Consider the following 23,451-nt stretch of genomic DNA (forward strand, 5'->3'; position numbering starts at 1 on the left):
CCTCATGCCAGCTAGGAAACACTGTCTGCAAAGAATCTTAAGCAGGTAAATGACTCAAGATTTACATTTTACAAATGTCACTCTCACCGTCATGCACAGGGTGAGTCAGAGGAGGAGAGACTGAGAAGAGATAGCAGCATTCTGACTGGTGCAATAATCCAGGTGTGATGAAGTCCCAAGTTCAGCAGGGCTCCTCCTCCCTGGACTAACTAACCCCCGCTTACCTCCCCAACCACTCCCCAACATTGTGGGGCTGCTACTCCTAGATGTGTGTGGGTCCTGCACAAATGCACCAGGCCAAGGGCCATGTGGGTGCAGAGATGATGCAGCTTGGGCTCTGGCCACACCTGTGCGCCCTGGTGAGGAGACTCAGATACAAGAAGGAAGGGTGCCTTTTGCTTGCTTGCAGCACAGAGAAGCCATGTGGAGTAGCGGCGGTTCTGCCCAGTTTTCCCTCCAATTCAGACATTTTAAACTACTTTTCGTTTCCTAATAATGTCATGATTTTCCCCACCTCTATTTTGAATATTTGATTTCCTCTGGTAAGGATGCTCTTTTACTCACTCATTCATTCATTCATTCTTTTACTTACATTTTTTTAGCACCCAACATGGACCAAGGAACTTCCTAGGTGTTGGGGACTTTGCAATCTAGGGGACAAGATAAGTGTAAATGTAGTAATTATGCAAATGTTACTCTGCACTTTCTTTAAAGGTAAAGTTGGAACCATGAGACTACATGTTGGATACTGGGGACTCACCTACTCTGGGATGCAGGTGGCCAAGCTGAGATGGTGACTGGGATGACATAACTTCCCTTTGGAGGGACGTGACTTTCATGTTGAGATGTGAGCAATAAGTAGGAATTAACCAAACACAGAAGATAGAGAAGGAGAAAGATCACCCTTCCTGCTGTCTGACCACAGTTAACAGTGTGCTCATGAATCTATGGGTTAAAGCACATAGGTCTGGAGTACAGATGAGACTCAGTAGAACAAAGGTAGGGGGAACTGAGGAAGAGGTCCTCAAAAGAGAAAAGAGGAGAGGAATACGTGAGAGCAGCTGCTGGGAGAGGAATCGGGACCACAGCGAGTAGCAGGAGGCTGGACTTGGTGAGACCCATGGGGAAGTTCTCAGAGCAGGCTGAAGAGGAGCTCTGAGAAATGGGGGTGTTCAATATGTAATTTTAAGTTGTGCTTCTGTAGCTTACAGCTCTTCCCGTCCCCAAACCTTCAGTATAATCGGTTGCACATAAATGCCTTACGTAGATGGTTTGAGGGAAATTAGCGGAAACAGCTGAGTGCCCAGAAAGGGTCCTGATGAACAGTAAGGATAGCATAGACATGGGAGGTGAACCAGAATGGGAAACGGTTGATGGGCACAGAAATGTAGAGGCAGCACTACAAGAGGTAGTCATATACTTAGGGGTATTGAAGCCCTCAAAACAAGAATTTTATTTGTATTCAATTATGATGAGTGATTAACATAAAGTGATCAAAGTCAGCATTAAAATGGATCCCATGAGAGTAGGGACAGCCTAGATGAAGACGAAAGAAGGAAGGGACATTCTCATGGGTGTCTTCGGCAATGGGACAGGGCTGTGGTTTCATTGTAGACATCTGAGACTCAGTGTAAACTCCAACTGAAGTAGACTCTTCCCCACCCCCAGCTCCCCAGCTCCCCAGCTCACCACCCAGCCAGGACTTTGTAGAATTACCAATTCAACATTTACTATTACTAATGCAACCCCTGTCACTTTCTGGGTACAAAGTCACTTGGTCCCCGCCCCTTGGAGTGCTGTCTGGTCTGGGAGGCAAATCTCACAGTACTGTGGTCAGCACTGTCACAGAAGTAGGTCCAGAGGGTGTGGGAGCAGGAATGGGACTTTGACCCAGTTGCGGGCATCAGGCAGCTTCCTGGAGGAGGGACACCCAGGCGAGGTCAGGGTGTTTTCCAGGGTAGTTGGATGCCTGGCAGGCAGAGGGAGAGGGCAGAGGCGCAGCTGCAGGGTCTCCTAGGTGGTCTTCACTGCCCCTCTGCCAGGCTTACTCATAGCACCAAGCAGCCGGTCTTCATCTCTCTTGTCTCCAACAAGCCCTGTCTCTCCAGGTCTTCATCTCTCTTGTCTCCAGCAAGCCCTTTCTCTCCAGCCGGCCTCCAAGTCCCTCAAGGGCTGGAGACCTGGTGCATGTTTGAATGTGAGAGTAGGAACCGGGAGATCTGAGTGTGCCAAGAAGAGCTCCCTGTCCCAGTGCCAGCTGCCGCCTTGCTTACCCTCCACCTGGTCCTTCACTCCTTCCAGTCGACAGAGCTGCCAATGAGAGTATAAGGCCTTCCTGGGGAGGTTCCAACTGGAAATAGATGAGCGGGGATTGGGAGCCAGACAGTAAAGGGGAGAGAAGGTGGATAAGGAAAGGGTAAGGGTGAGCAAAGACACCAGAGGATTTTTTGCAACTTACTTGCCACTCTATCACTTTTGTGACCTCATGTAGAGTAAAAGCTCCTGAACAGACTCACCAGAGGAGGGAAACCTGTTTCTGAGGCAGGAGTGAAAGGTTCTGGAGTGGAGAGAGCTGGAGTCCGAGATCCCGTGCGAGTCCTGCCGTGTGTCCTGAGCAGACCAAGCGCCCTCTCCGGGCCTCGGGCTCCACTCCTCAGGGTGCAGCCTGGACAGGGTACTCGTCGGGGCCGGCTGCAGTCTCAGCCTCTGAGGGTTCCGTGTGTACAGCGAGGCGGGGGGAGAGCCTGTCTGCAGCCGGCCAGGCCTGCCGGTGTTGAGCCTGCCCGGGCCGAAGCCAGGCGTGCGGAGTCACGCAAAATAGCCCCAGAGGAAGACATTGACGGCCAGCAGGACCACGGCGTTAATGTTGCAGACGCTCCTCCAGAGCGGCTCCTCCGCGATGCTGGTCAGTTTCTGCTCCAGGGCGGCCTTCTCGGCGGGGCTCAGCGCTTGCTCCGGGGCCCCCGAGAGCCCGCAGAGCCAGCGCCAGAGCCACTGTCCCCAGGACCTGCGTGGGGCTGAGGGACGGGAGTCAGAGGGGACGGAGGCAGGGGAGCGGCAGAGCACAGGTGGGAGAAGGGGGTGATGAGAGAGCAGGGCCGGGAGAGAGATGGTGAGAAACCCAGGAAAGGGGACAGGCGCGTAGGAGGGCCAGGGGCAGGCGGAGGGGTCAGCCTAGCCTGGGTGCAAGCTGCCGGCGGGGTGCTGAACTAGGGCATCACGCTGAAACCCCTAACTGTTGTGTAGTGGATGGATCTCCAGGGGCGGCGTGTTGCGGGGTGAGGGTAATGCCGCTCCTCCCAGTTCAGAGCGCCCGAGGACCCAGTGGCTCAGCATTAGGAAGCACACTGCCCTGCGATATAAACCAATCCTACACCTGCACTTTCTCAGTAATGAGGGCAATATTTCGGCTCCCATCTGCCTTACTCATTTAATATCAATAGTCATCTGGGAAGGGGGAAGGGTGATATTTTGGGGATTCCCTTAGGGACCCCATCCCCAATGAACCCCCAAATGGGGTCTTTGGGGAACCATGACCCGGTGTCTGTCTCCATCGCTTCCCTCCGCCCCCGTATTCCCTCAGCCTACCTGCAGTCTGCTCCCGGCCCTGGCTGGGGTCCTCTGCTCCTCCGGCCCCTGCGGGGCCCTCCCCAGAGGCCACCTCCGCTGTCCCCGCTGTGCTCTCGGGGGGCTGCTTCTCCAGCTCAGAGCGGGGGCGGTTCCGTGTCCACCAGGTCAGGCGAGCCAGCTGGAGGGAAAGCAAACAGTCTCAGCTCAGGTCCCTTTGGAGGGCAGTCGGGCTGTAAGAAGAGAACACCCCGTTTCCTGGGAGGCCGGCAGAGCCTCGTGGAGAACAAGGAAGGAGCTCGCGACTGGAGGAGGCCGGGCTCTGACCCCCGACTCACCCGTCCTTTGAAAACCTGAACTCCTTGCACCTGCTCCTTGCAGGCCTCCTGCCAGGGGCCAAAATCTCAGCAGATCAGGCTGGGCCCCTGAGCTCACAGACAAGGAGAAGCAAGACTGGGGACAGGCAGACGCGCCCTGTAGGGTAAGGGAGTTAGAGAAGGCGAGGTTCGGAAATAGACCGGCACTTTACAGGAACAGATCACCTTTAATGAGGCGAGAAGGGGCAGCAGTCAGATGAGTGAACTGCTGCACTCACCCAAGAAGAGTGAGTATATATAGGCATGTATGTGGAAATCTACTGTTTTCAGGGGGCCTGTTCTTTTCCAAAGTTATTCCGAGTAGTTATCTCTTAAACGGCTGGGGCAAGGAATTCTGGAGATCGGTCAGAGGCTGGACTGGCTGGGAATTGGTCTTAATCAACCTTAATATCCTTTTTTTTTTTTTTTCCCTTCAGGTGAGAGAGTTCTTTGTTTTGCGTAGAATGGTGGGGAGGACCCAGAGGGAAGTTTTAACTCCAGGCTATTTTGAGCCATGTAACTTTCCTTCATGCCCCACATAGTGACTTCTGCGTTCGGGTGGAGGAGCTGACCCCAAATGAAACTGGCCGGCAGTGGAGAGTCACGGAAGACAGAGGCAGAGGAAAGAGGTTGAGTTCTAGGCTTTAGCAAGATCTCCTGGAGTGAACTGATGGGATCCAGCCTAGAGCCAGCTGTGCAAGTGAAACAAGAAAAAAGGAGCGGCCAGAGGTCCCAGGAGGGGGCAGTGTCACGGTTGAGGACTGAGCTCTGCAGGCTGTGATGACTGAGGAAGCAGGCGGGGGAGAGAGGAACTGACAGCGCACACAAGGAACAACGATATTTAAGGAGCAGGAGGAAAACCCCACGAGGATGGCAGTGGGGCAGTCAGCTGGCAGGAAAAAACTACAATGAGCAGAAGAGAGGTCTCCAGGATGCAGCACGTGGGCAGTGATAGCTGGTTCTTCTCAGAATCCACCTAAGGTGAGGATGGGGAAGTGGCCGTTGATTTTTAGTTACAAGGTTGTTGGGCATCTTGGCGTGAGCGGCGCCAGAGGGCAGTGGGACTCCAGCAGCGGGATGGGAAGTAAATGAGAGGGAAGTGGAGGCTGGGGATGGAGACCATTCTCCACAAAGTTTGCTGCTGAGGCTCAGAGAGGGAGACAACTGTATCTGGAGGAGCCAGGAGCCAAGGAGGATAGTTTTCACTGGGAAGGATTTCGGTACGGAATGAGACAGCAGACAATGGGGAAGCTGCAGGATCATTTCTGGAGTGAGTCCCCTGGGGAAGTCAACCTCTTGGCTCATCTGTGAAGATGCCGCTTGTTTGTAGGGTTTCATTACACCAAAGGTAGAAATTGTTTTGCCAACTCTAAAGGTAAGGAGTGTTATTAGTTATTTCCACCCAGTGTTTCAGGGACCAACTTTTGACATGGGCTCTGTTACGGGCAGAATACTGTTCCCCCCAAATTCACATGCTGAAGTCTTAATCGCCCCCTACTTCACAGTGTAACTGTATTTGGAGAGAGGTTCTTTAAAGAGGTGCGTGCTAATTTCAATTGTGTCTGACCCTTTGTGACCCCATGGACTGTAGTCCATCAGGCTCCTCTGGCCATGGGATTCTCCAGGCAAGAATACTGGAGTGGGTTGTCATGCCCTCCTTCTGGGGGATTTTCCGACCCAAGGACTGAACCCACGCCCCTTAGGACTCTTGCACTGGCAGGTGGGTTCTTTACCACTAGCACCGCCTGCGAAGCCCCTCTTTAAAGACGTGATTAAGGTTAAATGAGGTCTGATGAGTGAACTCCAATCCAATGTGACTGGTGTACTTAGAAAAGAGATCAGGACACAGGCAGACACAGGGGAAAGCACACATGAAGAGGGAACACGGCCATCTATGAGCCAAGGGGAGAAGCCTCGGAGGAAATAACCCTGCTGACCCCTTGACGTCTGGCCTGCAGACCTGCGGGAAAATAATTTCTATCGTTGAAGCCACTCAGTATGTTGTACTTCGTTATGGCAGCCTGAGCGAACTAATGCCCTTTTACACTAAAGAAAACAAAGTTTCAGAAGCCAGAGCATCCCTGTCTGAGGACTGGTAAATCCATCAGCATGGGAGCTCTGAGGGTTTCAGGCTGAGCTCTTACTCTGCTAGATTGTTTCTTTTTTCGTAGACCGGTTTCTTCAAGGTCCAACTCCAAGTGACCTTGTCAGAGCACCCTTCCCCTCCCCCCGGATGCCTGCCTCTCCTGCTCTCCACTGCCCCCTTTGAGCTCGGTCCTTCTGTGCTTTGTCTTAGTAGAGTAACTGTTGGTGGTGATGAGGTCTTCCTTTCCTCCTCCCCTCGCCCCCCACTTCCAATGGACAGTGGCTGGCAGGGACTGTTCATCTTTGTAAGCCCAGGACAGGGCCGGGCCCAGAGTATGTGCCCATTGAGTAATTTTCTAATTGAATGAATTACTTTCCACTTGGGAATGAACAGCACAAGGAGCTCACCATCCCCAAGACATCCGTGACCACAACCAGTATAGTGAAGGTCAGTGGTGAGATTCCAGGCGCTGGGGAAGGGGAGCACGGGGCCCTCACTGCAAGCACTCCACTTGCCTTTTCCTCGGGGATGGGAGCTGTGCAGAGGCTGACCGCGACGATGACGATGGCCGTGAGCCCGCAGAGGAGGAGTGCGAAGTACAGGTAGTGGATGTCCTTGAGCACTGCCGGCCTGCGGTCCTCCTCCCCGCAGGCGGGGGCTGGGTAGCAGAACTCCAGGATCATGCGTAGAAGCCCCACCACCAGGCCAAACAGGAGGCCCCAGAAGGCTCCCTGCGGAAAGAGGGCACGCCAGGGGTGGGATCCAGGTGGGAGAGCCTCGGAAGCTAAAAGCCACAGGTTGTCACAGCGTGTGCAAGCCTGCCTGAGTGAATGCTGAGGGGCTGTCTTATCCTAAAGGCAGGCGGAGTGATGTACTGGAAAGGACACGGGCTCCAGAACCAGACAGACCAGGCTCCACGGTGGAACAATGACCAGAGCAGTGGCTCGACCTCACTCACGAGCAGCGATAAGCAAATGACGAAGTACTAAGGATAGATGTTTAATGTTCAACTAGAATGGAATCTTTATAATCAGCGGGGAAAACCAGGATCTTCCTCCCCAAATTCCTGTCATCATAAATCAGAATTAGAGCACTTCCTTTTTTAAAGAAAAGCTCAATTTCATATCTTCTCTGTAGCACTGTTGGACCCTAACCTACACCTGTTTCCCAGGTATAAGGGTGAGAAGGCTTTTATTTTCAAAATATGAGATGCTGGCCCAGTTTCAAAAATTCTGGAATGAATAGAAACCTCCAGACCTCAACTAAGTCCCGGTGTGCATGCTGGTTATCAGCAGGGGGCCTTGAGCTCTGCAAACAGTAGACCCAGCAGAGGCCTGGCTCAGCGTCCGAACTGAGGAGGGGCCTCTGGTCTCCTTCATCGTGGCCCTGGGCTCTCAGGTGGCCCCGTGCGGTCATATCCACAACGTTCCTCACCTCCCCCAAGGTACAGCCAATGGATCTGGGGCTCTCTTTTCCAGGCTCTCCCAGGGAGTGACCAAGGTGACCCTCCTGGCACCTCCCGAGATCTGTTCGATTTCAGTGCAGCTTTCTGAATGGCACATGTGCACCCCTGTAAGCTCCACTTGGCTTCATCATTCTCTGCTGTTAATTTGCTAACATGTAAAACCTTACAGTGTTAGAGATCTTCCTGTCCCCATGGGCTATTATACGCACTGACCCTTCTGTCTGGAACACTCTTTCCTCTCCCATTAATCCTTCAGATCTCAGCTCAGATGTCCCTTTGTGACCCCCTCCCAGGCATCCCATAGGTTAGGCGCTCCTGCTTTTTGTTCCCATAGCAGGCATCCTATTTGTGTATATGTTTTTATTTCTCAGTTGTGTCTGACTCTTTGTGGCCCCATGGGCTGTAGCCCACCAGGCTCCTCTGTTCATGGAATTTTCCAGGCAAGAATACTGGAGCAGGTTGCCATTTCCTACTTCAGAAAATCTTCCTGACCCAGGGACTGAATCTGCGTCTCTTTCATCTCCTGCATTGGCAGGCGGATTCCTTACTGCTAGCACCACCTGAGAAGCCATCCTACTTTGCTATTACCACATGTTGAATCATCTCTCCTCCCTCTGGCCCAGTGGTGGTAGACGTGAACTTTGCAAACCATTGCATCCCCAGAGCCTCCATAATGGGATGAATGTTTGTTGAGTGAATGAATAAATCTTGACCTGTTACTATGGATGGGGAGTTGGAAGGCTGGAGACAGCAGTCAGGTCATAGACCGAGTGGCTCTCCTGACCCTCTGATGTTCTGGGAGAGACAGGTGTGCAGCTGTACTCACAGGCTCTGTGACTCTCTTGCAGAAGATGGCCAGCAGGAAGAGGGCAGTGATGGGCGGGGCCAGGTAGCTGGTGACAGACTGGATGTAGTCGAAGAGCTGCCCGCTATTGGAGCTTTGGATGATGGGGATCCAGAGGATGCTGATGACGACCAGGAAGACCACGAATGCTCTGCAGGAGGGCGCAGGGCGCTGTGAGGGGTGCTTAGGCCGCTCAGCAGGGGGTGAGTGGGGACCAGGAAGGGAGAGAGGAGAGGAACGCGTGCTCGCTCAATCAGAGACTGATGGAAGGCCAGCATCCCAGATGCAAAGGTTACAGACATTTATATTCGTAAAATCCCAGAACATTAGAATTATAGAATCCAAATAAAACTCTGGAACTTAAACTTTAGATCCCTTGAAGGGGGTGTGTGGACCATCTGTTTTCAGGAAGAAATAAATCCATACCTTTCCCCTTCATCATCCACCCCAGTAAAGGGCCTCTGGTTGAAAAACTGTTCTTGGGTGTGTTGGGTGCAATATTGCATATTGCCAGGAGATGGCGCCCAATCCCCACTGATTGCTGTAAATTTGTCAGATGGGCAAAGGAGTCTGTCCTCCCCTCGTCTTTCCCTCCCATTCTCTCTCTTTCTGGTCCCAGTAGAGCAGCAGCTACCTAATGACCTCCCTGCCATTCACTTCGCTCTCATCCTCCTCCCGTTTGTACAATCTGTCCTTCACTCAGATCCTTCAATGGTCAGTCCCTAGGCGTAGAGTTGGGGGTGCACAGATAAGTGGGCATTAGGGGTCCCTTAGGCAGCCATGGGCAGAAGGTATCATGATGGAAGAAACAGTGAGGGCAAAGGTAAGGAGATGGACAAGAGTAAGTTGTCTAAACTCAAGTACCATCTACCAAAAGGGAGAATGAACATTCAGAAACTTGAGTTATAGAACCTTAAATTATGAAGCAAAGATTTCCGAAAGGTCCTCTTAACTTTATGTAAACTATAAATCCCCAACCTAGAGAGAAAAAGTAAAAATAGCCACCAAGTTATGTCTTGAAGAGCATAAAATGAATATCTGTGAGATAAGGTTCAAAATTTTCAGCTGAGTGTTCAAAGCTCTGCATCCTTTGGAGACAAACTTTCTATGAACATCTCCATCCACCCACTGCATTACCTGTGTTTCTGCCTTTCTCTTAAACTGTGTGCACCCTCAGGGCAGGACCATATAAATCAACCCTGCGTCCCCAGCAGAAAATTTTGATGCAAGATGCCTGCTGAGAGTGAGTCTGATGGAGTGAATGAGTAGTCTTTCTGGTATCCTGGGGTGACAGCCAGAGCTGGTCTGGAAGACACTGGGGGTGAGCTGCTTGCTAACTCCTTCTCATCAATACAGTTCATCTTTCATTGATTAAATGCTTTGTCAGCTTCTCTCATTTACCCTCTTGATCAGTTCCAAGATAAAATTGAACAAGCAGGCAGGGAAGAGACTCTTTTTCCTCCTTATCTGGAGGGAGGAGAATGGTCCAGAGTTGGAGAAGAACTTCCCTGATGTCAGAGAGAAAGGTGGCACAAGACCCAGGTGCTCTGACTGCCTGGGCAGGGCCCAGACGCAGCCACATCTCCTTGGGGTCACCCAGGGCAGGGAGCAGAGGGGGAGAGATGTCTGCCTACGGGAAGAGGACCCAGGAAGGATGGGCCCGCGCACCTGCCCACCACCATCAGCTCCTGTTCTGTTGCATTCCTGCGGAAGCGCTGCCACACATCAATGGCGAACAGGGTGCTGCTGCTGTTGAAGATGGAGGTGAGTGAGCTCATGAGGGCGGCCATGATCACCGCGATCATCAGGCCCCGCAGACCTGGGGAGAGACGAGGTGTCTGTGGACAGCTGGCCCGTGAAGGCCGATCTGCCAGGAGCTATAAAGGCTGCCAGCATCCAGCAGAGTCAGGAGCTCAGAGAAGGGGAAGGTATGGTGGAGGTGTTGAATGAGGTGCCCATCCAGGAACCCAGGAAACTCATAGAACTAGAGGCTGGTCCCAGCCACCCTCTGCCTCTGCCTTCCTCTGTGGCCATGGCCAAGTCATCTGCCCTCCCTGAGCCTCAGTTTCCTCATCTGCATGTTAAAGGATGTGGGACCAGGTGACCTTTAAGGTTCTTGTCAGCTTGGCCATCTCAATCTGGATTTTAAACCTGTAGACACTTGGTTAGTGGGCCCTGATTGGGAGAAGGGTGATTATTAATTATTGAGTTTTTTTTCAGTGTTTTGTACCTTTATCATGGACACTATGGTGCCAGGCTAAAGCCCCAGCCTGGGCAGCAGAAAGCTCTGAGTTTTTTAAATATTTTTATTTTATTTATTTTAATTTGTAATGCAAACTTTAAAGGTTACTTTCCTTTTTACAGTTACTAAAAAATATTGGTCATATTCCCTGTGTTGTACAATGCATCTTTGAGCCTATCTTATACCCAGTACAGAGAAGGCAATGGCACCCCACTCCAGTACTCTTGCCTGGAAAATCCCATGGACGGAGGAGCCTGGTAGGCTGCAGTCCATGGGGTCGCTAAAAGTCGGACACGACTGAGCGACTTCACTTTCACTTTTCATTTTCATGCATTGGAGAAGGAAACGGCAACCCACTCCAGTGTTCTTGCCTGAAGAATCCCGGTAATTTGCATCTTTTACTTCTCCACCCCAGGGTCCCCCGTTCCCAGGAACCACTTGTTCCTTATCTGTATCTATGAATCTGCTTCTTTTTTGTTATATTCACTAGTTTGTTTTTTTAGATTCCACATACAAGTGATAATATACCATATTTGTCTTTCTCTCTCTGACTTATTTCACTTAGTATAATGCCCTCCAAGTTCATCCATGGTGCTGTAAATAGCAAAACTCTTCTCTTTCTTATGGCTTAGTAGTATTCCATTTGTGTGTGTCTGTGTGTGTGTGCATACCACCTTTATCCATTCATCTGTTGATGGGCATTTAGCTTACTTCCTTATCTTGGCAATTATAGCTAGTGCTACTATGAACAATGGAGTGCATATATCTTTTAGAATTAGTATTTTTGGGTTTTTTGGAGTATATACCCAGGAGTGGAATTGTGGGATCTTATGGTAGTTCTACTTTTAGTTTTTTGAGAAACCTCCTTACAGTTTCCCATAGTCAGAAGCTGTGGGTTTCTTTCCTGATTCTGCAAGTAACTAGCTGTGTGATCTTTGGACCAGTCCTGATCTTTTCTGGGCCTGTTTTACACCTGTAACAAGGGAGGGTCGGGCCTGCTGATATCTGGTCTGTATGATTCTGATGAAGAAGCATCTAGAAACAAGACTCTCTGGCCAGATCCACCTTAGTCCTCCTTCCCCTCAGTCCAAATATTTAACCACCCACTGCTTGCCTCCCTAGAAGGCTCAAGGTGTCCCAGATCTAGGACAGCATCTCCTCTGGGGCCCCTGCTTCTTCTCTTGGTTAATGATAAATTTCTGATCTCTAACTGGACACCACCAAGTTATCCCAGACCTCTTCCTCTACCTTCTTCCCACATCTCTCGGCCAGTCCCTCTGCGTTTGCTCCATCATAGCTGGGCTTCCACCCCACCTCCACTATTTCTTTGATTCATTTTACCTTCACTGTTTCTACTGGAGGGAGGGAATAACTCAACTTTCTTCCATAAACCTGCTTTTTTCCCCTGTGTCCCCAGTCTCAATATTACTGTAAAGTCAAGACCTGCGAGCCCTCTTTGGATCTCTGTGTTTCTTGTCCCTCAAATGCAATCAGTCATAGAGTCAATTCTGTCTCACAAATATCATCTAAACCCTTCCTGTCCATCCCTAAAGCCACTGACCCTAGCCAAGCCACCATCACAACCTGGACCACTGGAAGTCCCTCAGTAATCATCTCCCTGCCTCCACCTAAGCTGAACCCTCCATGTAGAGTGATCTTTCTAAGCACACATCTGATCATGTGTGTGTGTGTATTAGTCACTCAGTCGTGTCCGACTCTTTGCGACCCCATGGACTATAGCCTGCCAGGCTCCTCTGTCCATGGAATTCTCCAGGCAAGAATACTGGAGTGGTTGCCATTTCCTTCTCCATGGGATCTTCCAACCCAGGGACTGAACCCGGGTCTCCTGCATTGCAGACAGATGCTTTACCGTCTGAGCTACTAGGGAAGCCCCTAATCACGCATGCCAGCCTGAAACCCCCGTGACCCTCCACTGCCCTCAGAGTAAAGGTCATGCTACACAGTGGGCCGTGGCCACCATGTCCTCCCCGCAAAGGTGGTCTTCACTCCTGCTGCATCTGAGTCCACACTGGCAGTTTGCAGTTCAGGTTTCACGCTCTCTCTCAACCCTGGGCCTTTGTACATGCGGCCCTCCTCCCCAGAATGACATTTCCCACGCCCCTCCCCCTTGTCTGCCTAAGATGTCCCCTGGGACTAAGCTCTATTTCCTCTCCTCTGGAAAACCTTCCTTCATATTCCCCCAAACTGGGTCAGGTGCCTACTATGGGTCCCTCATCCCCGCTGTGTCCTCAGACTGGTCACATTGTATCGCGCCTTCTGCCCTGGAGACCGCACAGAGTCCTGCCTTCTATCCCTGCCTCTCCAGAGCCAGGGCAGAGCAGAGCCCTACAGATGCCTGTGAAAACGTGTGTGTGTGTGTGTGTGTGTGTGTGTATTAGGAAGTGGGGTGCGGAGGTGTGTGTGTGTGTGTTAGAAAGTGGGGTGCGGAGGTAAATGCTCCCATTTTCTCTTCCCATCCATGTGCTTCCTTAATGCAATCAGTCTATCCTGGATAGTGGGTTCTGGACTTTGTTGGAAAGCTGGTGTGAAGCGTGCTGCGAGGGAGATGGACTTACCCACGGGCATGAGAGCCATGACCAGCTTGGGGTAGGCGATGTTGGAACATCCCACACGGGTCCCGCAGATCGCTTGGCAGACGTCGGGGTCCACACAGCCCACCTCATCTGCAGAAGTGATGGTAGTTAGACCCAAATTATCCCATGCCTTCTTGGGCTGGCTCAATATGTGCTTTCTGACCCTATAGAAAAAAATGTTCATTGGTGATTCTGGCAGGGGCCAGTGTCTAGAGGGTCCAAGGATAGGCTGATATTGGGTCTTGCGGTTTATTGGTATCTGGTAAATTTCTCAACCACATACCACCCTGCAAATCCTGATAGACTCCTTTATATTTTAGACCTTTTATTTTAACAAATAGTAAATATCGTTAAGTAAATATCCTTACAAAGCACCATGAGTGCCTCAGTTTGTCTTTCCCTTATAAACAGAAAGCTGGACTTTAAAATGACATTCAGATACAAGGTTCTTCTAATGAGATACATTCTGTAGGTCAGACCCACAGAACCTAACATATGTACTATGTGTTCTTAATGGAAACAGTGTGTGTGGTCCCTGCTCTGGTCCAATATTGCCCGGAGGGGGACTGACTCTTACCTGGGTACAGGGCCCGGCTGATCATGCCGGGCATGACAATGAAGAACATGGGCAGGATCTTCAGGTAGCCCCCCAGCACGGAGCCCCCCTTGGCATGGGACAGACTCTTGGCAGAGAGAGACCTCTGCACGATGACCTGAAAAGGCATCGGGGCAGGCATGCCACCTGGGCCGGCTCAGGCTCTGCTCGGCCCTGGCGAGCCATGGCGTGGTCGCTGACTGTGCCCAGTCCCAGCCCTCTGTGCATCGGCACCCACAGGGGCCCTCCCGGTTGGTGGCGAGCTGGGCCAGGCATGATAAGGGCCTCACCTGGTCCGTGCACCAACACCACGTGGCCAGCACCGTGAGCCCGAACATGAGGCCTGGCCAGGGGAGGTCCCCGCTCACAGGGTCCCGGAGCATGTGGAAGGCGTCGGGCCGGGGTAGGTGACAGGTGGTGTTGGGGACTGTGACGTTAGGGATGGCCTGCCTGTACCGCTCCTCCAGGCCTGGGTACCAGCCCACCTCCTGAAAGCCTGCAGGGAGAGACCTCAGTGAATGAAACAGCCCTGGGCCCCACTGGGCTTGTCACCTACCCCCCACCCCCAAGAATTCCAGTCCTGTGTGGGATCCCTGAGCTTGGAACTCGTATGGAACATGGGGATGAGAGGGGGAGTGGGGCTCAAGCTCAAGAGCCCTGGTTTGGTGGAGGGAGAATCCTGCTCTTTGGGAGCCCTGCCTGGAGCGGGGCATGGCTCAGTGCTCTGCAGGCCACAGATGTGATGGCCAGAGCCGGATCAGAGAGGAGTTTAGGGGGCAGGGATGTATTCAGGCCTCTTCCTTACCCAGAAACATGAGGACCAGGGCTCCCCCGACCATGATCACGGTCTGCAGAGTGTCTGTGTAGATCACGGCCGTGAGGCCCCCTGGGGACCCAAGGAGAGGGCGCGTCAGCACTAGCGGGGCCTTCCCCTCGGGGTGCCCGCCCTGTGCCCGGCCACACTGGGGAGCCCAGAGAACACACGGAGCCCTCAGCCAGTGGACTCTGGCCTCCGCCTTCCCCGCCCCTCGTGTTCCTCCAGTCTGCCCGCAGGTGAGGCTGGTCATGGCCACAGGCCCTCAGGCCCTTCTCTTTCTGTCCTTTGCTCTGCTTTTGTGATACACCAACTCCCGTCCTTGGCTGCGCTGATAGCTCCCCGAGGAGGCCTCCCTTCCTTCCTCCCCACCCCAGCGCCCATTTAAGCTCCCCCACACCTTAGCCAGCAGTAAGTCTGCCTGAGCCCACATCTTGGGCATTCAGGCCTGTGAGGGGCTCTGGAGGAGACAGAAGAAGGCAGGCTTGTGGCTGTTGTCTGGAGCAGCCTGTGGTGAGTCTGGCCCGGTGACAGTCCCCCATTCATCACCCAGTTCCCTGCTGTCCATCTTTCTCTGTGTCTCCGAGCGTCTCTCCTTCCCCAGCTCTCTCGAGCCGGCTCTGCTTCCTCCTGTTTCTTCCCTTTCTGACTCCCCTTTTCTCTGATGCACTGTGTCCTTCCATCTTTTCCTCTGATTCTGCATCTTTGCCTGCCTCTCTCCTTCCCCCTCCTGCTTCTCTTTCTTGCTCTCCCGGTCAGTTTTCATACCATCCCTCCCTGGACCTCTGTGCCCCTGCCATCCGAAACTTCCCCTTCCACCTCTCCCTGTCTCTGTTCCCAGCACTTGCACCCAACGTGACCTCCCCTTGGCCCTACCTGTGATGGTGTAGACGGCCGTCACCACCAGCAGGGTCACCGTGGAGAGGTAAAGGTTCCAGCCCAAGGCCATCTGGATGAACAGGGCTCCAGAGAAGATGTCAGTCTGCAGGGACAGGGGCCCAGGAGCCCAGGTCACCCGAGGCCCTCTGTGTGCACTGGGGAATGTCTCCTTCCTGCTCAGTGATGCCCCGTGCTGTCGGCCCTCAGAGCACAGTGAGGATGAGCCTTAAGTGACGTGCTCGGGAGGACGGGCTTGGCCTGTGGACACTGAGGATCCATGGGGATTGCAGAGCAGGAGAGCGAGCAGTTCTGAGCCCGAGAGCCCTGCGATCCAGCTGCACTCCCAGCAGCGTGTGCGGGTGGTGAAGGACGGAGGAGCACGCTGAGGACGTGAGGCAGGAGTGGGGGGCAGGAGGAGGAGGCCCCTGGGGGAGAGGGTGGGAACCCAGAGGGTCTCCAACTGCTCCCTGAAAGAGCACCAGCCCACTCGGACCTGATGGGGGCCCCAGGTGACCTGACAGAGCCGGAACCCCAGTGCAGATGACACAGTTCCTGGTGACCCACGTGCTGGGCTTTACCGGAGGACTTGGGGTCACAGCCTTGGCCGGAGCTGATTTAGAGTTGCTTACAAGCATTGGTGGAAAAGAGGCTGTACTTTTTCCAGCCCTGGACCCAGCGCATGCATTCTGGTCCCTTTCCCTGAGTGTTTTGTGATCCATGACAGGGGCTGCAGGAGGCCTGGAATGGGCCTCAGGACCCAAACTTTGCTTCCAGCCCCAGAGCTGGGGCTCTGTGCGGACCTCTGCCAATCGTTTGACCTGAGTTTGTCTTCTGAGTTTACATCAATCGAGGAGGAATACATCCTTTTTAATGGTAACATTCTCAGTGCTGAATGAATATTAATTTAATGGGAAGATAAATGAGTGAATGAACTTGAAATTGTGAGTTCTTTGGATAGAGCAACTGTTATTCATTCAACAAACATTTATCGCCCAACTCTAATTACTCTGCTGCTGTGGGGGGAGCATGTGATGAAGGAGTGTGAATTCATCCTCCATGTCTATTATCCTTCCTCTATCCATCTAGGCATCCATCCACCCATCTATTCATTTATCCATCCATCCATCCATTTATCCATCTATCAATACATACATACATACAACAACAATGTACTGTGCCCTCTACTAAACATTTTCAGAGAGACATGAAATGGCCACATGGGAACAGGTACTCACTGAAATCTTGGTGAAGATGTAGAGGATGAGAGAAAGGACAGACATGTACACCTGGATCCGCTGGCCCCCGAATCGCTTCTTCAGGTACTGAGGCATTGTGACCACACCGGCTGCAATGTACACGGGGACGAAGATCCAGCCAAGGGCCAGAAGCAGCCAGGTTGCCTGGGAGAATGGGGAGAAAAAGGGATCCATGTTCTAAACGTGGATGGAGGAGGTGTGGTCCATGCAGAGGAGAGCCCTGGGCAGGGAAGTAAGGGATCGGAGGCCTGAGTTCAGTCCTGTGTGATCTCTGATAAGGTCCATCAGGTCTTGGTTTCCTTATCTGTAAAATGGGTTCTCCACTTACCATGCAGCCTCCCCAAGCACCTTTGAGGTTTCTCTTAGCACTAAGGTCAGGGACAGGGTAGGGTAGAGAAGGTTAAGACCCCCTCTATCCCTGAGAATCTTCCAGGCCAACTTCCTTACATTCCACTCAAAGCCACCCACAGCAAGGCCTCCAGCAGCCCCCGTCCCAGCCAGGCCGATGAACAAGCCGCTGCCCACATTGCTGGACATCAGAGATGCTCCGATCTGCAAGGCACAAGAGGGGTCAAGGGTCGGGGTCAGTTTTTATCTGAATCAATTTGGAGTCAGGACTATGAGCTTCAGGATCTGGGATGGAGGCAGAGGGAGCAGAACCTGAACTCATAAATGTGAGATCAGAGGGAGGAGAGGAAATGGGGGAGCAATGAGGAGGCTGAACAGAACAGACATGTATTAGGCACTTACTGTATGTCAGACATTGTACTGGGCATTTTGTATGCACTAAAAACTTAATCTCCACAAGTATTTGGAGGTATGGGTACTAATCTTTCCACTTTACAGAGGAAGGAGTTAATGTTTAGGAGAAATGAAGTCACTGCCTCCAGGACATCCAGGGATTTGAGAGGCAAAGTGGGAAAGATGAAAAGACATGGAAAGCATGGTCCATTAAGGAGCATGAAGCTCTGCTCTGGGACCATGGGTCTAAGGGCCTCCAGAGAGAAGAAGGCTAACGGGAAGAGAGTCCCCCATGAGAGGGATGGGGGAGGCCTTCTGCCACCCCTTTCCTGCAGACTCCAGAGGAGGGCCAGGCTCCTCCTCCTCAGGGGAGGAGCCACGGGGGCCAGCACCTGAGTTAATTTTTCTCCTGGAGGCAGCTAACTACTCCGAAGCAATGCTATTAGACCAATAATGATGACAGTCATAGCGGTCCGTACACCAGCAGCATTGCCAAGTGCCAAGTTCTATTCTAAATATAACAACTCACTGACTCCTCATGACAACCCCAGGAGGAAGGTTCTGTTATCATCCCCATTGTTCTTGGGGAGACTGAGGCACAGGTAAATAACTTGCTCAAGTTCCAGAACTAATCAGTGACAGTATGAGGATTTCGACCCTGGCCATCTGCTCCAGTAACCACTGCTTGATGGGTGTTAGGCAGTTAGTAAGCATTTGTCAGTGTTATCTTTCAGACAGGCTCATCACTGGTAAGAGGAGGGGCTGGGGGCTGGAGGGGAAGAGCCAGTCTTGGACCCTGTGTCACCTTAATAAAATCGTGGTGCTGAGCAGCAGGAAGTGAGAAGGGAAAGCTCTGAGACATTCAGAGAGGAAGCAGTCATGGAAAGGCACAGCGATAATGACCCGTCTGACCTAGCTGAGGACTTTGAGCCATGCTGCCGCCCACGCGTACCCCCTCCCTCTGTCTGGTGGTCCTGGGATGCTGCGGCTGGGCTGGACTGCCGACCAGAGCACAGAGCACTGGGCCTTCCACTTTGGAGGAAGAGGCTCCCCAGGCTGCTCTCGGGGCAGCAAGGTGTCTCACCTCCACCCTGCCCAGGGCTCCTAACTCATCACTCAAGGAGACACCCACAAGGTCAGCAGGGGACCCACATGGCCCCTCTGAGACAAGGATGCTGCTGCTCCCTCTGCCCTTAACTCCCAGTCACACTGCTCTCAGGACACAGGGAGGGGACCAGGCACTCCTCGGGACTGGCTGAGTAGGGAAGCGGGCTGGTTGTTGGCCAATCATCACAGACACCAGAAACACACTTTCCAGCGGGGCAGAGGGACCGAGAGTCCCCATCCGCGGCTGGTTCCGCCCGACTCAGACTGAAACTGCTCTCCATGCAGGTGGCTCAGCTCCAGCCCTGTCCCCCAAGGAGGGAGCCCCACATCCTCTTTCCCACAGGGTGTACATTCCCAGACCTGGCTCCACCTCCATCTTTGGGGCACCCTGTCCTGCTCCAAAGCCTTGGCTTTCCCCACACCCCAGAGCTCTGTTCTCCGCAGGACTGAACATCCAGGCCAGCCCCTGCTCACCCTCCTGAATGGACCAGAGGAGACGTGCCGGTCCTCTTCTGTCCTTCTCACGGACTCGCTTCCAGGGCTGCAATTTAGGGTTGGGGTGGGGGCACAAGCTGAGCAGAACGGCCCCAATGGGTTCTCATTATTCTGGTGAGGGGATGCTGGCAGCACCAGGGACCCTGCCCCTGTCCCTGTGAGCTGCCAGGCCCACAGCCCCCACATCCCTGGGGATTCTCTCATACTCCTGCCTGCACCTCTCCTTGTCCCAGACACCGAACCTTCCAGAAAGCCCTGTGGGCCTCCTGGGTTCCTCTGCTCTTTGGTGAGTCTGAGGCCGCTCTTTGGGTGGGGAGGCTGGTGAGAATCAAGACAGGGGTGTGAGTGTGTGGGTGTGTGTGAGTCCATGCACACACGTGCCATGCGTCAGGCATGCCCGGGCATCTGCCCAGCTTCAGTGGTCCCCAGGGGCTGACTTCTCCACTGTTAGTTTTGAGGCAGGGCTCAACTCCCTCCATCTTATTTCAGGAAGAGGAAGCTAGCCTGGAGGACCAAGAGGAGCAAGTGGGGAGGCCTGATGGGAGGGCCTGGTCTTCACAAAGGCCTCAGGATGGTGGAATTTTACTTCTAGGATTTCCTTCCCTGAACTGCAGTATTTATGTGTCACTTTCCCAAGAAAATCTTTCCTAAGCCCACTTCCACTGTCCGGAGGATAGAGGCCTCCTCCACATTCTTACAGACCCCATGCTCCCCTCCGGCTGAGCAACCATCAGGTTTCTTATGAGTCTGTCTTCCTGGCTCACCTCTGAGCCCCACTAGAATGGGAACACTCTGGGTGGGCTCTGTAGGTCCAGCGTCCTGCCCGGGACCCACACTTAGGAGGCACCCAGTGGATGTGGGTCCCAGTTGTGCATTTGCAACATCTCTCAGGATGCCAGGTGTCTCTGGACCTGAGGGAAGGAGTCCAGAGCCAGGAAACCCCTCAGAGGCTGTAGCCTTGGTCCAGGTGGGAGAAGGTGAGGTGGGACTGGGAGGTGTGGGGAAGGGAAGGAGGAAGGTGAACTCACTGGCCACCAGCTCATGGACCTCCCCGCCAGGAAGTAGCCACCGATGGTCCCTCGGCTCGCACGAATGGACGACTGGAAAGGAAACAGCAAGAGTGAGGAAATCCCGAGTCTCCCCAGGCTCTGCACTCTGCCCCAGATTCCCTGCCCTGCGGTTTCTGGCACTGTGGGGACATGGGGTGGGATCCGAGGCTGGAGGCTTCACCATCTTTAAGCTATGGGGCTTTGATGGGGTCAGCTGCTCTCTCTGGGTCCCCTTGCTCATCACATCGCCCACCAGGACTGGTGTGAAGAACAAGGGAGCTAATAGGGGAGGGGGTGCTGGGATGGAGGTGGGGCAGGGCGTGTGAAATGCCCCACTGAATGCACGGCACTGTGCCTGTGACCAGATTACTGGCAGTCCTCTTGTGCACTATCCTGCCCTCCGCCCCATCCAAATATTGCTTCAGGAAGTGAGTTGGGATCTCATCCTCAGGCTACCGTGGTGAGGAAAACGCCCTGCTCCCTCCACCCAGCCAGGCTCCCATCCTGGGAGCTCGGAGGATGCAAAGAACTTGGTCCCCAGACAGAGGCAGGGCTCTGCCAGGGGCAGGAATGGGGGGTTCTCCTGCCCCTGCCTCTAGTCAGATCACATCACTGAGGCCCACCCAAGACCCTGGAGCAAACCCTGTCCTACACCGGGAGGGGGTCAGTGGCTGCCTTTTTGAAGAATTACTCTGAGGACTGAAAGGGAGTGAAGAATGAAAGAACTTTCTCTCAGAATGCAGAAAGTGAGACAGGGTAAAGGGTAAGGGGGATAAATTTAAAGCCATTATTAAGATGCAAGAGGGCTAAGTGCCAAAGAATTCATACTTTAGAATTGTGATGCTGGAGAAGACTCTTGAGAGTCCCGTGGACTACAAGGAGATCAAACCAGTCAATCCTAAAGGAAATCAACCCTGAATATTCATTGGGAGGACTGATGTGAAACGCCAATACTTTGGCCACCTGATGGGAAGAGCCAACTCATTAGAAAAGACCCTGGTGCTGGGAAGGATTGAAGGCAGGAAGAGAAGGGGATGGCAGAGGATGAGATGGTTAGATAGCATCACTAACTCAATGGACATGAGTTCGAGCAAACTCCGGGAGATAGTTAAGGACAGGGAAGCCTGGCATACTTAAGTCCATGGGGTCATAGAGTCGGACATGACTTAGTGACCAAATAAATTAAGATGCTGAAGATAGTAAATGTCTGGTTGGGTCTACAGACATCAGAAATGCCTGAAGGACTGGAAGAAAGAAGGGAAATTGAAAGAAGCATCTGTTCCCTTGAGAGAAAGGCATATATTATTCAGTAGGGTAGGACAGCTGTGCAGGGCCTGAGGCTTGTCAAGCCTTTGCTTGGAATTTCTGTGTCACCCATGGTCTTCGGGAAGGATAGATGAACAGGAAGAATTTACACTACAGATGAGGAAATTGGGGTCCCCAAATGGGAAGCAATTTGTCCAAAGTCATGAAGGAGAGGAGCTGGTGATTCTCACGACTGTGGTCTCCTGGGAGCCAGCAAGCCTGTTTGCCCCATTCTTCCTCACACACCTTGGGAAGCAGGGACTGCTTGTCCCACTTTACAGATGAGGAGACTGAAGTCCAGAGAGGGTCTTGCCACAGCCTTGTAAGTGACCATATGGGACTCAGATCCCTCTCAGCCTCACAGTGGAGTCTAAAGGTGCTGGCATTTCCCTCGATTGCTGCAGAGACAATAGGGGTCATTTATTGCTGCAGGCTGTGTGTTGGGCACTGTACCAGATCCTTAAATGTGTCATGTTCCTAAACCAAGTAGTCCTTTTTATTCTCATTGTCTGAGTGAGAAAACTAAGGCTCTGTAGTATATTCCTGGGGCCACGCTGCCCTAACTGTTGGAGTTGGCATCTGAACTCAGGGCTCCTAGTCTTGCAAGCCTGGCCCCCATTTATGGCACCGAGGCTCCGGTGAACACTGGAGACCACAACCCACTGGGAACCAACTGACTCCCTTCCCATGAGCACACTTGCCCCAGCTCTTTTAGAAAGCTCAGCTCCACGCCAAGATGCTGTCCAGTGGAGGGCGTGGCAGGGTCAGGAATCAAGCACTCTCAGAGCTGGGGATCCTGGCATGAGGAAGAGGCAGGAATGGGACTCAGGGGGCCAAGTGTGCGTGGGGTCAAAGGCATCAGATGCACAGAGACAGCGAGTCCAGAGACTGGGGTTCAGGCCTGGCCTGCTTCGGGCTCACTGTGTGAGCTCAAACAAGTCAGCCCTCTCTGGGCCTCAGCTGCCCATCTCTCAATGGAGGGGTTGAGAGGGTGATCCTCCATTAAAATCCTTCTGCAGTGGTCCCTGTGCTTCCCAGACATGCCTGCCTTCTGCCCACCCCTGTCCCCAGGTCCACAACCGGCCGCAGAGGAGAGCCGGTCTCTGCCTCCCCTGCCAACCTCCAACCTCCAGGCTACTCACCCAGACCCCTACTCCGATGACGAAGACAAAGTAGACGACTAGGACGGCGATATCATAGGCGTGCAGGCTGACTCCGGGACCCGGCGCTGAGCGTGGAACAGTCGCAGTGCTGACCCCATTTCCCGAAGCTCCAGGCCCCATTGCTGCCAGCTCCGTGCTCATCTGCTAGTCAGTCACAACCAGACTGGACTTTGAGGTGCTCCTGGCTTCATTCCTTTCCTATAATGATTAAACAGGCCCGAGCACCATTGGCCCTGAGCCATCCCTGAGCCCCAGCGGCACATAAAGTCCTGATACTCCCGCCCCTTTCCCCTAACTGCCAGCCCCAGGCCTCTCCCTTTCCCTGCAAACACACACACACACACACACGTGCATGCGTGCACACACACACACACACACACACACACACACACACACACTCCCACCCCTGAGAGGAGCAGGAGTAGGAGGAAAAAACAGGAGGAAAAGAACAGGGTCCTGGCGACCTGAACTGGGCAGGGGGTTGGGGGGAGACTTCAGAATCAAGATGCTCAAGGTCATGCTTGTGTGGACAGAGAACAGAGGCCCAGGAAGGGAAAGGGACCCCGGAAATAAAGGTGAAGCTGGGCCTGGAGTTGGGGTGTCTTAATGGTCAGATCCATGCACATTCCTTATGCCCAGTGGAAGAGACGCAGGGAGAAGGGGGGTCTGCTGTGACCCTTGCAAAGGGTCTACTATGTCACGTGCTCCTACCTCCAACACACCCAGGTGTCATTTTCCTTTTTTCAGGATGTAGGAAACAGGCCTGGGCAGAGACATGGTTTCCTCCAAGCTACAGAGCAAGGCTAGGATTCACACCTGCTGCGTCTACACTCCTGCCCTGTGCTGTGACAAAGAAGTGCTCCTGGACAAGACAGAGGGCCGCCCCCCAGGTC

The 23,451-nt window shown here is 53.0% G+C and overlaps 1 protein-coding gene across 5 annotated transcripts; it reads right to left on the bottom strand.

Moving 5' to 3' along the window:
- Positions 1–1,443: 1,443 nt before the first annotated feature.
- Positions 1,444–22,699, bottom strand: SLC5A9 (solute carrier family 5 member 9). Of its 5 annotated transcripts, XR_010662342.1 has the most exons (16): positions 22,538–22,699; positions 20,070–20,141; positions 17,146–17,250; positions 16,678–16,842; positions 15,440–15,545; positions 14,555–14,635; positions 14,040–14,245; positions 13,732–13,867; positions 13,137–13,244; positions 9,987–10,137; positions 8,301–8,469; positions 6,525–6,740; positions 3,589–3,748; positions 2,517–3,017; positions 2,274–2,350; positions 1,444–2,180 (listed from the first exon to the last, which is right to left on the bottom strand). XR_010662342.1 is itself a non-coding variant. In XM_065929207.1 (14 exons), the coding sequence occupies exons 1-14, from the start codon at positions 22,697–22,699 to the stop codon at positions 2,809–2,811; spliced, it is 2,046 nt and encodes a 681-aa protein (XP_065785279.1). In that variant the 3' UTR covers positions 1,444–2,808. The 5 variants fall into 5 exon arrangements, 2 of the variants coding, with proteins under 2 accessions (XP_065785279.1, XP_065785300.1); XR_010662339.1 differs by having other exon boundaries at positions 1,444–2,350; XR_010662340.1 differs by having other exon boundaries at positions 2,274–3,017.
- Between the last annotated feature and the right edge of the window lie 752 nt (positions 22,700–23,451).

Source organism: Muntiacus reevesi, chromosome 1 (genome assembly GCF_963930625.1).
Source record: "Muntiacus reevesi chromosome 1, mMunRee1.1, whole genome shotgun sequence".
NCBI classification, from domain to species: domain Eukaryota; kingdom Metazoa; phylum Chordata; class Mammalia; order Artiodactyla; family Cervidae; genus Muntiacus; species Muntiacus reevesi.

Bases quoted from the DNA above. Each gene is read 5' to 3' on its own strand.
- SLC5A9 (XM_065929207.1), bottom strand. From the start codon at position 22,699: ATGAGCACGGAGCTGGCAGCAATGGGGCCTGGAGCTTCGGGAAATGGG. The intron at 20,142-22,537 runs GTGAGTAGCCTG...TTTCCTTTCCAG, and splicing joins TCATCGGAGTAGGGGTCTGG to TCGTCCATTCGTGCGAGCCG. The intron at 8,470-9,986 runs GTGCGCGGGCCC...GCCCTCCTGCAG, and splicing joins GAGCTGATGGTGGTGGGCAG to AGCATTCGTGGTCTTCCTGG.